This window comes from Nerophis ophidion, linkage group LG07, assembly GCF_033978795.1.
Source record: "Nerophis ophidion isolate RoL-2023_Sa linkage group LG07, RoL_Noph_v1.0, whole genome shotgun sequence".
In the NCBI taxonomy this organism is placed as follows: Eukaryota; Metazoa; Chordata; class Actinopteri; order Syngnathiformes; family Syngnathidae; genus Nerophis; species Nerophis ophidion.
Genome location: NC_084617.1, coordinates 47,569,101 through 47,585,492, shown reverse-complemented (window position 1 = coordinate 47,585,492; position 16,392 = coordinate 47,569,101). Strand labels below are relative to the sequence as shown.

The 16,392-nt window shown below is 41.6% G+C and overlaps 1 protein-coding gene across 13 annotated transcripts in view; it reads right to left on the bottom strand.

Annotated features, from left to right (window-relative positions):
• mef2cb (myocyte enhancer factor 2cb) overlaps nt 1–16,392 on the bottom strand; it is a 209,710-nt gene that overhangs the window by 15,380 nt on the left and 177,938 nt on the right. For all 13 annotated transcript variants that reach the window (XM_061906281.1, XM_061906283.1, XM_061906284.1 and 10 more), the window contains one exon: nt 13,758–13,805. In XM_061906281.1, coding sequence (XP_061762265.1) covers nt 13,758–13,805 — 48 coding nt within the window. The remainder of the gene's footprint in view (nt 1–13,757; nt 13,806–16,392) is intronic.

Genomic DNA, 16,392 nt, shown 5'->3' with positions numbered 1-16,392 from the left:
GTTCAAGTATCTGTGAGTCTTGTTCACGAGGGAGGGAAGAGTGGATCGTGAGATCGACAGGCGGATCGGTGCGGCGTCTTCAGTAATGCGGACGTTGTACCGATCCGTTGTGGTGAAGAAGGAGCTGAGCCGGAAGGCAAAGCTCTCAATTTACCGGTCGATCTACATTCCCATCCTCACCTATGGTCATGAGCTTTGGGTTATGACCGAAAGGATAAGATCACGGGTACAAGCGGCCAAAATGAGTTTCCTCCGCCGTGTGGCGGGGCTCTCCCTTAGAGATAGGGTGAGAAGCTCTGCCATCCGGGAGGAACTCAAAGTAAAGCCGCTGCTCCTTCACATCGAGAGGAGCCAGATGAGGTGGTTCGGGCATCTGGTCAGGATGCCACCCGAACGCCTCTCTAGGGAGGTGTTTAGGGCACGTCCAACCTGTAGGAGGCCACGGGGAAGACCCAGGACATGTTGGGAAGACTATGTCTCCCGGCTGGCCTGGGAACGCCTCGGGATCCCCCGGGAAGAGCTAGACGAAGTGGCTGGGGAAAGGGAAGTCTGGGTTTCCCTGCTTAGGTTGTTTCCCCCGCGACCCGACCTCGGATAAGCGGAAGAAGATGGATGGATGGATGAAGAATGTTGGAGAAGGTCTGATCAAGTGAAATGAGTCAAACAGAGCGCAAGGGTCGGTATGAAAAACACTAACCTCTTTGTTATCAACCATCTAGAACAGACTCATGCTGTGTTTAGGTTGAAGTGGAGTGGTAATATTTTTTGGGCGACACCTACTGGCCACAATAATTTAAGTGAAGCTCATGAAGCAGAGAGGTGAATGATGCAGACACGTGTGTTACTGGATACTTTCTAATACTGCCTTGGAGACATATCTTTACACATTATTTAAAAATTGTTTATAATAGAAAATGTCATGTTTTAGACCGTAACAATGTTCAATTAAGGACACTTATTATGTATGTCAAGCTTATGTGCTATTGTGTGCTTAGCTGTTGTGTAGCTGCAAGCTCCTAGTAGTCTATAGTTGGCAATAGTTATTATATACTTCTTTATTTTGACACATTTTGTGTTTTAGAGTACAAAATTGTTCAATCAAGGATTGTCTATGTCTTGTTGTATGCTTAGCTGTTGTATAGCCGTTAGCTCATGGTATCCCATAGCCTGCCATGTATACATTTTTTAAATGACTTCACTAAATGACAGAAAAGAAAAGACCACACAAGAGAAAGTCAAACACAAATACAGACAGACGGAGTAGATATTGAAAGGGTAAAGGAAAACACATTTTTGGGTGTAATAATAGATGATAAAATGAACTGGAAATCTCATATAAAAAATATACAACAAAGTAGCAAAAAACACGTTAATAATGAATAAAGCTAAACATGTTCTAGACCAAAAATCACTTCATATTATTTCCTGCTGACTACTGTTACCATATCTGAGTTCACTAACTGTGTTACAAAAAAGATCAATTAGAATAATACATAATGTTGGATATACAGAACATACAAACCCTTTATTTATCGAATCACTATTATTGAAATTCAACAATTTGGTGCATTTGCAAACAACTAAAATATGTACAAAGCAAACTATAACCTGCTACCCAAAAATGTACAACAATTCTTCTCAACAAAAGAGGAGAAATATAACCTTAGAGGAAAACCTAATTCTAAATATTAGTATGCTTGAACAACACTTAAAACCTTTAATATATGTATGTGGAATGAAATTATGGAATGGGTTGACCAAATAAATCAAACAAAGCACCAATATGATTCAGTTTAAGAGACTGTTCAAACCACAAGTGTCCACAAAGTACACAGAACAAGAATTATGATGAATATTTTGAATGTATGTATTTAATATTTGCTTATCATGGTGTATTATTTATTTGTTCACTGTTCTGTTATAGAGAACAAGGAAATTGGATACAAATTGCTATGGAATGAAAAGGTGAAGGATTAAATAAGCTCTGCTTCTTCCTACTACTTTTTGGACATGCTGTAATGAAACAACTGGAATTGTGTGATGCGTTACATTGTGTCGTATGCATGTCTGAAATAAACTGAAACTGAACTGAACATTTTTGTGCTTTTTAAAGGACATTCAGATGTTTAGTGGCTTTGCAGAAGTAAAAAGCTGGTATGCTTGTGTCTGAGGTTTTTTGCTTAAATGGGACTAATATCTAACGTCAATATCAGTTCCAGACACCCCTAATAGGTTGTATTTTATACACAGGTAGTACTGTAGTTGCAAATTGATGTATTTTAATGACCCAATTCAGACATATGCAGTGAAGGAGTTTAGTTTCCATAGTGGAATAATTCTTATAAATTCTACAATATAACATAATTAGCGTCCATTTTCACCTTGCAGTCCTTTCAAGTCTACCGGTCTTCCCTGCCACTCGGCTAAACGAGCTTTTGGAAACGTTTCCTTTCTGACAGAGGACCCTCGAGGGGTCGTAGCGTTTACTTGGCGGGCGTACAATAAGCGGACCTCCCCCTCCGACTCTGTCACAGTCAGTTAAGGCTACATGTGCCCAGCAACAGCAAGTGAATCATGTCCAAACATAAAATTACGGGTAGCAAGACCACAGAAGGATGGGGCCCATCATCTGGCCATCAGAGCTAAACACGTGTGGTTCCTCCGCACAAAGACCCTCCCTTGGGGCTGCCACCATGCAACTCTGTGAAGAGCACACAAGTGCAGCACACGGTTTTGAAAAACAGTGCGGTAAGAAAACCTCACAATATCATAAAGAAAAAAAAAATAAGAGGAACACATTCTCGCAAGCAACATATTCTTTGTTTCTAACCCAATACCACAGGCGGGTCCCCCCCACACCCCTCCTTCCTAGAACACAGGGCGCAGTGTGGACTTTCCCACTTGAAAGACAGGCAGGAATTATACGTTAGACATAAATGAATTTCCTAATCATATACTCGAGGGGTAGGGGGGGGGGCGAAATGAGTCGCAGATGTCTTCCTGGGCAATTTCCCTCGCTGATCTTTGTTTAATTTGAGAGCGAGGTTTTTTTTTGTTGTTTGGAAATGAAAAAGTCTCAAAAGTGCAATTTGAACAATCTGAAGGGTGAACGACTGCTAGCGGTGACAAAAGGCTGCCTGACAGATATTGAATTATGAAAACAGCGTGCTCATGTAGCTGCTAGCTCATAGAAGCTTTTAGCCCACTACAATTATTAAATACTTGTTTATATTGACAAATGTTGTGTTTCATGACTGCAATAATGTTCAAGTAAGTTTGGGAATCACTGCTTTACAGATAATATAAGAGATGTGATGATAAACCATTGTTAAAGGCCTACTGAAATGAGATTTTCTTATCTAAACGGGGATAGCAGGTCCATTCTATGTGTAATACTTGATCATTTCACGATATAGCCATATTTTTGCTGAAAGGATTTAGTAGACAACAACGACGATAAAGTTCGCAACTTTTGGTCGTTAACAGAAAAGCCCTGCCTTTACTGGAAGTCGCAGACGATGACGTCACCCATTAAAGGCTCCTCACATCCTCACATTGATTTTAATGGGAGCCTCCAACAAAAAGAGCTATTCGGACCAAGGAAAAGAAAGTTTCCCCATTAATTTGAGCGAGGATGAAAGATTCGTATTGAGGAAAAAAAAATCAACTTAAAAAAAAAACGAGACGGCATTCGGACGGATTCAGATGTTTTTAGACACATTTACTAGGATAATTCTGGGAAATCCCTTATCTTTCTATTGTGTTGCTAGTGTTTTAGTGAGTTTAATAGTACCTGATAGTCGGAGGGGTTTGTCCACGGGTGTCTTGAGGCCAGTGTCTAATGGAAGTCGACGGCAGCTGTACGGATGGCACAAGCTCAGCTGATCTCCGGTAAGTGGCAACTTTTTACCACAATTTTCTCACCGAAAACTGCTGGTTGACATTTGGTCGGGATCCATGTTCGCTTGACCGCTCTGATCCATAGGAAAGTTTCACCTCCGGGAATTTTAAACAAGGAATCAAAGTGTGTTTGTGTGGCTAAAGGCTAAAGCTTCCCAACTCCATATTTGTACTTTGACTTATCCATTATTAATTGAACAAATTGCAAAAGATTCAGCAACACAGGTGTCCAAAATACTGTGTAATTATGCGGTTAAAGCAGACGACTTTTAGCTGTGTGTGTGCGCAGCGCTAATATTTCCTAACAGACCGTGACATCACGCATACACGTCAGCATTCCGCGACGTTTTCAACAGGACACTTCGCGGGAAATTTAAAATTGCAATTTAGTAAACTAAAAAGACCGTATTGGCATGTGTTGCAATGTTAATATTTCATCATTGATATATAAAGTATCAGACTGCGTGGTCGGTAGTAGTGGGTTTCAGTAGGCCTTTAATACGTATATCTCGCTTGTGTGCTATTGTGTGCTTAGCTGATGTGTAGCTGCTAACTCCTAGTTGTTTATAGCCTACCATAATTATTAACTATATTTATATTGACACATTTTGTATTTTAGACTGCGATATTGTTCAATTAAAGGAACATATTGCCTTTGTCTAGCTTGTGTGCTATTGTGTGCATAGCTGTTGTGTAGCTGCTATCTCTAAGTAGTCTTTTGCCTACCATAGTTAGATACTTTTTTATATTGACTAATGTTGTGTTTTACACTGCAATATTGTTCAATTAAAGGAACTTATTGACTTTGTCTAGCGTGTGTGCTATTGTGTGCATTGCTGTTGTGTAGCTGCTATCTCCTAGTAGTCTACAGCCTACTATCCCACCTAGTACCAACCTCGTCACGTCCGTTGTGTCCTGAGCAAGACACTTCACCCTTGCTCCTGATGGGTTCTGGTTGGCGCCTTGCATGGCAGCTCCCTCCATCAGTGTGTGAATGTGTGTGTGAATGGGTAAATGTGGAAGTAGTGTCAAAGCGCTTTGAGTACCTTCAAGGTAGAAAAGCGCTATACAAGTACAACCCATTTATCATTTATACTTAGATAGTTGTTTACAAACATTTGCATATTGACACATTTTGTTTCTGAGACCGGATGGTCTTCAATTAAAGACACTTATTGCATATATTTAGCTTGTGTGCTATCATGTGCTTAGCTGTTGTGCAGCTGCTAGCTCCTAGTAGTCTATAGCCTACTATAATTACATGTTTGTTTATATTGACAGATTTCCTGTTTTAGACAGATATATTATTCAATTAAAGGAACTTATTGCCTTTGTCTAGTTTGTGTACTTTCGTGTGCATAGCTGTTGTGTTATGTAGCTGCTATCTCGTAGTAGTCTATGGCCTACTATAATTAGACATTTATATTGATACATTTTGTGTTTTAGACTGCGATATCCTTCAAGTAAAGACACATTTTGCATGTTTAGCTTGTGTGCTGTTGTGTGCTAGGCTGTTGTGTAGCTGCTAGCTCCTAGTAGCCCATAGCCTACAATAATCATTAGATACTTGGTAATATTAACACATTTTGTGTTTTAGACTGCACAATTGTTCAATTGAGGACCCTTTTTGCGAATTTTGTGGGTATAGGAGCGAAAGATTAGTCTTTTGCTCCTATACCCAGGTCGTACGACCGATTTGCACATCAGGACTGCTGCTTTGCAGATGCTTTTTCCTAGTAATCTATAGCATACTGCTATTATAAGATACTTACTCATATTGGCAAATTATTAGTTTTAGACTGCAATATTGTTCATGTAAAAACACCTATAGCGTTAACTTTGCTGTTGTGTAGCTGGTAGGTCATAGTACTCTGGTAGCCTACTACAATTATAAGACTGTTGTTGATAATAAAAAATATCATGTTTTAGACTGCACTTTTGGTCAGTTAAGGACCCTTTATGCGTATGTCTAGATTGTGTGTTTAACTGTTGTGTAGCTACTAGCTTCTGGTAGTCTATGGCCTGCTATAAATATTAGATACTGGTTTATATTGACAAATGTTGTGTTTTATATTACAACATTGTTCAATTATAGACACCACTTGAGTATGTCTAGCATGTGTGCTATTGTGTGCTTGGCTATTGTGTAGCTGCTAACTCCTTGTAGCCTATATATAGCCTTCTATAATCAATAGATACTTGGTAATATTAACACATTGTGTGTTTTAGAGTGCAATATTGTTCAAATAAGGACCCTTAATACGAATGTCTAGCTTGTGTGCTATTTTGGGCTTAGCAGCTGTGTAGATGTTATCTCTCAGTATTCTATAGCCCAATGCAATTATAAGATACTTACTCATATTGGCAAATTACAAGTTTTAGACTACAAAATTGTCAAGTAAAGACACTTGTAGCGTTAACTTTGCTGTTGTGTAGCTAGTAGGTCATAGTACTATGTATTCTACTACAATTATAAGACTGTTGTTTATATTGACAAATGTCAAGTTTTAGACTGAACTTTTGGTCAGTTAAGGACCCTCATTGCGTATGTCTAGCTTGTGTGCTTAGCTGTTGTGTAGCTGCTAGCGCCTAGTAGCCTATAGCCTACCATGTTGAGATTTTGTAAAGATTTTAGATGCAAGCGGATACAAGCCAATTTAAACAATCAGAAGAGTAAACGACCGGTGGCGTTGACAGAAAACGAGGTCGCCTGACGGATAGCGAATTATAAAATCAGTGTGGGCGCTTCATGTGTTAGAACACAGTGTCAGGCATATTTAGCTGGATGCACTTTTCAATGCCGATGGCTCCAAACGGCAGGCGGGCCATGCATATGGGTGCACGTGTGTGTTATGTATGGCGCCTTCTTAGTTCTAGTCTCAATCCTCACATTAGCAAAGTGGCAGCTGCCTCTTCACTTTCCCTGCTCTCTCATTCTCATGGCTGGCCTTTTGTGAGCTGGAGTGGGTGCATGTGGAGATCGATGAATGGGACCTCACACACTTCTAAAACACACATTGATGCCACGCATGCACACACTTTGGTAAATAACCCAGCAGGAAATGCATCGGTGTTTCTGTCGAGATGACGGTAGTAACGTTACCACAACCGGTCAGAATGACTTCAATCTAGACATCTGTATGTTGCCATCCTGGGGAGATGACTGCAGTCCAGTCCATCACAAGTGACTTCACAAGCAAAATCATGCAGTCATTAAAGGCCTACTGTAATGAGATTTTCTTATTCAAACGGGGATAGCAGGTCCATTCTATGTGTCATACTTGATCATTTCGCGATATTGCCATATTTTTGCTGAAAGGATTTAGTAGAGAACATCCTCGATAAAGTTCGCAACTTTTGGTGCTAAGACAAAAGCCCTGCCTCTACCGGAAGTCGCAGACGATGACGTCGCAAGTGTGGGGTCTCTTCACATATTCACATTGTTTATAACGGGAGCCGCCAACAAAAAGTGCTATTCGGACCAAGAAAATGACAATTTCCCCATTAATTTGAGCGAGGATGAAAGATTTGTGTTTGAGGATATTGATAGCGACGGACTAGAAAAAAAAAAAGATTAAAAAAAAAAAATTCGGTGTTTTTAGACACATTTACTAGGATAATTCTGGGAAATCTCTTATCTTTCTAGTGTTTTAGTGAGTTAAATGGCACCTGATAGTCGGAAGGGTGTGTCCACGGGTGTGTTGACGCACAGTGTCTCAGGGGAGTCGACGGCAGCTATGGACGGCACAAGCTCAGCTTTTCTCCGGTAAGAAGCGACTTTTTAACCATAATTTTCTCACCGAAACCTGCTGGTTGACATTCCGTCTTGATTCATGTCCGCTTGACCGCGCTCTGATCCATAGTTAAGTTTCACCTCCAGGAATTTTAAACAAGGAATCACCGTGTGTTTTTGTGGCTAAAGGCCAAAGCTTCCCAACTCCATCCTTCTACTGTGACTTCTCCAATATTAATTGAACAAATTGCAAAAGATTCAGCAACACAGATGTCCAAATTAATTATGCCGTTAAAGCAGACGACATTTAACTGTGTGTGTGTGCAGCGCTCATACTTCCTAAAAACCTGTGACGTCTTGCATACACGTCATCATTACACGACGTTTCCAGGACGAAACTCCCGGGAAATTTAAAATTGTAATTTAGTAAACTAAAAAGGCCGTATTGGCATGTGTTGCAATGTTAATATTTCATCATTGATATATAAACTATCAGACTGCGTGGTGGGTAGTAGTGGGTTTCAGAAGGCCTTTAAGCTGCGAGTCAATTATTATGCTCTGATTTTGGGACAGATGCTCGGATTCTAGCCTTTTCAAGAGGAAGTGCCAACATTTAACACAGCCAAGCCAAGAGTCAGTTGGGCTGGTCTTGGACTTCTTGCATGCAATTCTTTTCTAGGGATTGACGCTCCGCAAACACACCAAATAAGTACTCAACTGATTATCCTGTATGAGCGTTCTCCATTCAAGTCCTCAAAGTCACAATTTACAGAGTTTCCAACTGAACAACAGTTGAAGTCATTGCTGGCAGCTATTGATCACAGGAACATGCACGGCAGTGGTTGCAGCTTCCTAATGAGCTCAAACAGAGATCTTGGTCTGATTCCTCGCTTTTTCATTACCCCCCGGGCTAATTCAGGAGTTGAAAGATTGAACATGTGCCGAGTATAAACACACACATGTTCACACTTCCACCCACGACATTTCCAAGGGGCAGACATGATGATTCAGCCTTTCAGTAACCTGTCCTCTGTGCACTGGACTAGAAGTAGCAAGGGACCTAACATGAACACAGTTTGTCTTCACTTCTGTACATAATGTCTGGGTAGAAAAGCAATGTATTTCACCAGTTCAAATTGGGGACTGAACCAATTTGTACCCCTTGTTAAAAGTCATTTTTATGTTAGCGTTTTGGTCCTAATTTTGTGTACTTTATTTGAAAATAAAGTAATGTCAAAGACAGTTAGCAGCAATTGGCAGTGTGATGCAGTGCAGTTGCACACGTCTGCAAAACAACTATAATATGTAGAAGCGTCAATAAAAAATAAGCGTTATTATCTTTAAAATGCCACAATTTTAAGGATCTTTTGCATTGGATTAAATTGTTGAGGCAAAGTTGTCAAACTTAATCTGCCAGTAGACTTGCTATGGAAGCGCTAAAAACCACAACAAAGTGGACGGGGAGAAGACGCAGTCGAAGTGAAGGCAAGCAAATTAGACCGCCCACAAAACAGCGCATCCTGAAGACAACATAATCCATGCAACATTTTGACCAAAGAACCACCGTCACATGTTATGTAGACCACAAGGAAGTGTTTTAAATGTAGGAAAGACACAAAAGGACCCCTTTAATGTGAGTTTGCACTGAAAGAAGACCAAAATGTGTTGAAGAGTAAATTTAGACCAGTAACAATGGAATTAACAAACAGGCAAATGCGAGTGTTTTGCAGAGCTGCCACACTGGCAGGGGGACCCTAAGGTAATAATAGTCCCATGTGGGAGCTTGCTGTCATTTTTGTTGTCTCTTTGCAGACAATGCAACCATGAACACACACACACCTCGTCTTCTTTTTTAGCTACATTTAAGAAACAGAGAACCTGACAGATATTTGTTCAATTTTGATGTGACTTGGAGGAGAAAAGGCGTAATGAGAGTAATTTATAGAGTATGAATTAAAAAAAAGTGTAAAAGCGGGAGAGGTTGGACCGACTCAGTTACCATTACACTGATGGACTCCCGTGTGTTAGCCTGATGCTTCTCCTCGGCACACACGTCTCCAACCAGCAGTGGGGGCCCTCTCTTGCTCCGCCTCCAGATATGATTTAAGGGGCTCTTTGAATGGAATCTTTTAGTTCCGCACAAGTCGCTCTCTCGACGGCGTGCTTTTTGCTGCTGCCGAGCGACGCGCCGCACTCCTCACAGAGCGCCTCTGTTCCCGGGCCCCCGGTGACACAAAGACTACATTGGAAGCATTGCCGTGCAACGCGCCGTCGAACGAACACACGCCACAACAAACGGTCCTGTTGTACGTGTGTGTGTGAGATGAGTGACCAGACAGAGAAACCAAGCAGTGACCCCGATGACGGAGCCCCAGGGGCCAGACGAGGGCTGCCCAGCTGGGCCCCACTTCACTCCACCCTTTCTCTCCGTTTTTACACTATAAAATATGTTGCGGTTAGGAAAGTTCACCCTCTAAATGGGGGTCTCTTTGCCATAAACTTTGGCCTGACATGCCCCGAGGGAAGAACCCACTGGCACACAGAAGCTAAAACACACAGGTTTGCTTATATAGCGTTCTTGGTTTACTCCGATCCCAGCAGGGTGGATCTCTTTGGGGATAATGGCGAGACACTAAAACATTGCATTAATTTGGGTACGAGACATATGGTTACAGTTAATAGGTAGAGTCTCTCTTGAGAGGTGTAGCAGTAAAAAGGATGGTTGGAAGGAGACATGGTCGGAGTGACCATAATGTATCCCACCGGGCATGTTTCAATTGTTTACTTTCAGAGTAAAAGTTCATTTAGAGTGGGTGTATAGTTCTCTTCTGGCTGGAAATTGGACAAGAACGTGTTGCAAGGTTGTTGTTTTTTTGACAAACCGTCCAAAAATATTCAGTCTTTGTCAAATGTGTGTTGCAAATGTAAAGAAAGGTTTACAATGCTTTAGATTTCTTCCTATTTCTTGTTTTTTGGAGCATCTTTTGTTAAATCATCTGCACACCACAGACTCTGTTAACTCCCTCACGATTTGAACAAATTTTGGGGTGTCCTGATTGGGCCGATATCAGTAAAAAAAAAAAAAATAATAAAAAAAGGTGGCTTGCACGTAAAATCTCTGATTTAATCGCTCTGATACAAGTAGTCCTTTACTTGTGCAAAGCCAGTTAACATCTGAATGCCCTCCACTATGCACACAAGGTCGGTGTTTGTTTGCATTTTACAGAAGCATTTACAAAAGGTAAACATGACAGGCTTCTAAGAGCAGACAGCTACACAACAGCTAAGCACACAATAGCACATGTGCTAAATAAATGTCATTAATTAAACAATATTGCAGTCGACATTTGCCAGTATAAAAAGTATGACGTACCGAGTCTCCAAAGCAAAATAACAATATTGCAGTTTAAAACATGACAATTTCCATAATAAACAAGTATTAAATAATTTATAAAGATACAACGGCAGTTTTAGAAAGTATCCAGTAACAAACGTGTCCGCATCATTCCACTTACTGCATCATTTGCTTGATTTAATTAATTATTGTGGCCCCTGGAAGTCACCAACAAAACAATTACCACTTTATTTTAACTTAAAGGAGACCTATTATGCAAAAAAACGACTTTTCCTACTTAGTGGTAGGTTTTTTTGTGTATTTGGGATCTGCATTAATCCTGAAATTTGAAATCAAACCATGGAAGCTTGTCGGAGATATTTGTAAAACAATATTGCTTTCTTTCAAACTTTCTCTAAATTATATGTTTGGAATTCGCCCCATTAGTTAATTTTTTCCCAATTGTGATGTCAGCTAATATTTAATCAAAGTGCTTTGCGCGAGTCCGTCATTGCAGTCCGTGCTGTAGTCAAATAAGCTCCTTTAACACCAGTGTTAGTCGCACTGGGAGCAAGGTGGGTGAAGTGTCTTGCCCAAGGACACAACGGCAGTGACTCAGATGGCGAAACCTGGAAAGGAACTGAAGATAGGAGCCGGATCTTTAGAAGCCATTCAAAAAACTGGTCGGTTGCTATAGTTGTAATCGTCAGAGAAATAATCAATGGCAGCAATTATAAGTTAAAGTGTGGATCAGAATATTTTACATTTACACGAATATTACACTATTGGTGGGATTTACTGTATTTTTAAATATTAACTATAATTTTGCCTATGTTTTTTATGTCAACTTTCAATAAGTCGGTGTGGTGCAATATCCGCATGCTTTGACATTGACGTCACTATTTAGAATTTTCCCTCACCTAAAAAAATTGTAAGACAAGAGTATTTTAACAATAGAGGAAACATACGCAAATAAGAAATAAGAAAAAAATGTACTGTGTATGGATTAAAAAAAGTGTTAATACTACGGCTGTGAATCTTTAGCCACCACACGATTTGATTTCATTCGATTCTTGGGTGTTGATTCAGAATTGGTTCTCGATTCAGAACGATTCTCGGTTCAAAAACAATACTTTTTTAATAACATTAGGTGCCAGTTCTATGATTGACTACATTTTGCCATAAAATAGATAAACGGCTCTGGTTTTGTTTAATAAAATTCTACCCAAACTTTTACAAATACTTTCATTTACTTGTTTTTTAATAAACAAAGTAAATCCAAATACTGCTATGTTTCCTTTGACAATTTTTTTAGTCCAGTCGCCAGATTGCTGAAGATGTGCGCAAAAAAAAAAAAAAAAGGCTCCCAAACCAAAAGCTCTTGCGAATCATCGTTCACTTAAAAGAGCCGTTCAAAAGACTTGATTTGTTCGGGGACGTCACATCCCTAATACGAACTGGGAACCTTTAAGTTTCTGGTCGGGCCCCTTACCATCTGAGCCATGCCGCCCCAACATTAAAGTTGAAACATTGCAAATGTTTTTATTGCTGTTAGCCATTGACCGTGAATATATGCAATACATCAGCTTTGAAAGATGTTATTCTGCCTCCACCATGGAGCACCGCCTCCAGTTTGAAAACCTCTGCTCTGGATCATCCGAGAAGTTATAAACCAGGGGTGCCCATTACGTTGATTGCGAGCTACGGGTCAATTGCGCAGGGTTTCAGTCGATCGCCAGGCAGGCATTAAAAAAATACACTTAAAAATTAACAATCATCAATCTTCACCAAGACATCACTTTCGTCACTTGATTAACACTCACGGCACCCGAGGGTCTTATGAGATCCTTATTAAGAAAAAAAGACCAACAGAAAGCGAGAAAGACTTTTTATTTCAACAAACTTTTGCACTGTACGTGCCGTCGAAACTCTAAAGACCGACTGCACAGTTCCTATCTTCACAATAAAAGCGCAGCTTCATCCTGCCTGCGCTAACAAAGTAAGAGTCTCAGAAAGCTAGCGCGCACAAGCTAGCAAGCTACGGAGTTTGCCGCCGATGTATTTCTTGTAAAGTGTATGAAAAGGAGTATGGAAGCTGGACACATAAGAAGCCAAAAACCAAACACTTTGATGTGGTGTTGGACAGAAAGGAGGACTTTTTTTTCTCTTCCATTTGATAATGTGGACTTTATCATCACTACTGTCTGATTCCAATCAATGCAAGTCATCAGAATCAGGTAATACACTAACTTATATTCTGGTCTTCATGCCCGAATGCAGCTGAGATAGGCTCCAGCACACAAACATGCTTGTATTATCATCAAACACCTTCAACTTGTTAACAAAAATGTGTCTTTCATAAATAAAATAATACAAATGATATATATGAATGAGGTAGATCCCCTCCACTTGGTCAATTGAAAAGTGGCTTGCCTGGAAAAAAAGTATGGCCACCCCTTTTATAAACGATTCCCCCAAGATCCTCTCCTATGACATCCAGAGTTGCTTAGTGGTACTATCAGTGGTACTTTAACATTAAGACCCCCCACCCTTTGGTCTTGTATTATGTTATTGCTAAACCAAATGGGGGCAGGATGTGTCACAGCCCCGGCACTGAGTAAACATTGGCAGATGAACTCCATCACCACTAACATCAACACACCGTGGACAAAATGTTCACTTGGGTTTGGGGTTAATATTAGTCATGCGTTTTACAGCACAGAACGGGTGAGTGGATTCCTTGTATGAGAATGGGTGGACAATCGGGTGACAGCGAGAGGACTTTCTTACCAGCACTGGTGCCTACGCCGGTGGAGAGGTCCGCACCCATGAGACCACCTAAAAAGCACAGAAATTAATGGGTGAAGCACATAGACTGTAGTTGGTTGCATCAAAATGTGTACTGCGACCAAAATTAATAAAAACTTCCCTCTCAAACACACCAAGCAGCTGCCGTCCAAGAAAAATTACACATTATTTTTTTTTGACTGAGTTGGACGGGTGGGAGGGTTCAGAACTTGTGTGGTTTGGTGTGGATGCTGCATGATCCAAAACTCATATTTAGATTGTGCTGACGTTTCTTGCATCCAGTTGTAATGACAGGGTGAGGGTGTGGGCTGCAGCCTTCAGACCAGCGGGACAGAAAAAGGACTCTGGACAACAATAACAAAACTCTTGTGTCACCGGGACAGTGGAAGGCTATACTGGACGTGGGGGCCAGACATCCAGTGCATGGGTCCCCAAACTTTTTTGCACCACAGAGCAGTTTAACGTAGGCATTATTTTCCATGTGTGGCAGATAAATACAGTAAAAATAAATGCATGAAAAATACAACTCACTATAACGCTGAATTTGTGTTTCTTTGCAATGAGCTCCCGAGCAGGTTGATGGGTATGCAGAGGAAAATCCGCCTTTGGCTACAAATTGTCACATTTATATTTAATATGTGCATTGTATCATGTCACAAAGTTATAACAAATATAACGAATGGCGACTTCCTATGAGGAGTTTTAATATTTATCAATAAACAAACTTACCGAACTGTCTTGTTGTGGCAGTCCGCTCCCTGTATGACCAGTGTCAGAGCCTGGTCCGCATTGCTGGCAGTAAGTCGGACACGTTTCCAGTGAGGGTTGGACACCGCCAAGGCTGTCCTTTGTCAATGATTCTGTTCATAACTTTTATGGACAGAATTTCTAGGCGCAGCCAAGGCGTTGAGGGGATCCGGTTTGGTGGCCACGGGATTAGGTCTCTGCTTTTTGCAGATGATGTGGTCCTGATGGCTTCATCTGGCCGGGATCTTCAGCTCTCACTGGATCGGTTCGCAGCCGAGTGTGAAGCGACCGGAATGAGAATCAGCACCTCCAAGTCCGAGTCCATGGTTCTCGCCCGGAAAAGGGTGGAGTGCCATCTCCGGGTAGGGGAAGAGACCCTGCCCCAAGTGGAGGAGTTCAAGTACCTAGGAGTCTTGTTCACGAGTGGGGGAAGAGTGGATCGTGAGATTGACAGGCAGATCGGTGCGGCGTCTTCAGTAATGCGGACGTTGTATCGATCCGTTGTGGTGAAGAAGGAGCTGAGCCGGAAGGCAAAGCTCTCAATTTACCGGTCGATCTACGTTCCCATCCTCACCTATGGTCATGAGCTTTGGGTCATGACCGAAAGGATAAGATCACGGGTACAAGCGGCCAAAATGAGTTTCCTCCGCCGGGTGGCGGGGCTCTCCCTTAGAGATAGGGTGAGAAGCTCTGCCATCCGGGAGGAGCTCAACGTAAAGCCGCTGCTCCTCCACATCGAGAGGAGCCAGATGAGGTGGTTCGGGCATCTGGTCAGGATGCCACCCGAACGCCTCCCTAGGGATGTGTTTAGGGCACGTCCAGCTGGTAGGAGGCCACGGGGAAGACCCAGGACACGTTGGGAAGACTATGTCTCCCGGCTGGCCTGGGAACGCCTCGGGATCCCCCCGGAAGAGCTAGACGAAGTGGCTGGAGATAGGGAAGTCTGGGCTTCCTTGCTTAGGCTGCTGCCCCCGCGACCCAACCTCGGATAAGCGGAAGATGATGGATGGATGGATGGAACAAGCTTATTGGTGTGTTTAGTGGGACAAGTTAAATTGGAGAAAATGCAGCCGTTTACACATTATTTAATGTATCTGTGCAGCCCATTAGCAAATGCATCACGGCCATGTATTGGTCCTCAGACTAGTGGTTAGGGACCCCTGATCAAGTGAGATCAACCATGCAAACTACTATCAATCATCTATGGTACCGATTGATCAATTACCTTCTATCTATACATTGTTTTGGTGGGCGAGGTGAAGGGGTCAGCAAGTGGGAATTGAACCCAGCTCGTAAACTTTATTGAAGTCGATTTGGACATGCAAGTGGAACCACAATTAAATGAACCCCTCATTGTAAAAAACTTTCCCATTTACAAACCACATACAGAATAAAAACATGCTTTGGCGTACACATGTTTCATCCACCCATTGTGTGCCCGGCAGCACATCCATTTTGGGCGGGCTGATTGCTCTCCAGTGCTCACTTTTTTTCTTCGGTCCGCACAGTGTGCTCTTAGCTACTATGCTACTTTGTAGGTGTGCAAAAAAAAAAAAAAAATCGCTTCACAAATAGTACTAGTTTTAAAAAATGGAAAAAAAATAAAATAATACTAATAATATATATATAGTCCATTCTTTAAGTTAAATTTAAACCAGTGTGGGTGGCACTGGAAGCAGAAGGGGGAAAGGTATCTTGCCCAAGGACACATTAGCAGTGACGAGGATGGCGGAAGCGGAGATAGAACCCAGAACCCTCAAAAGGCTGGCACGGCCGCTCTACAACCCGAGCCATGGCGCTCCAATGATACGATGCGGTTCTAAAACGGTTTGTTTATAAACAGAAAAATTCGATGCAATTCGATTTAGCG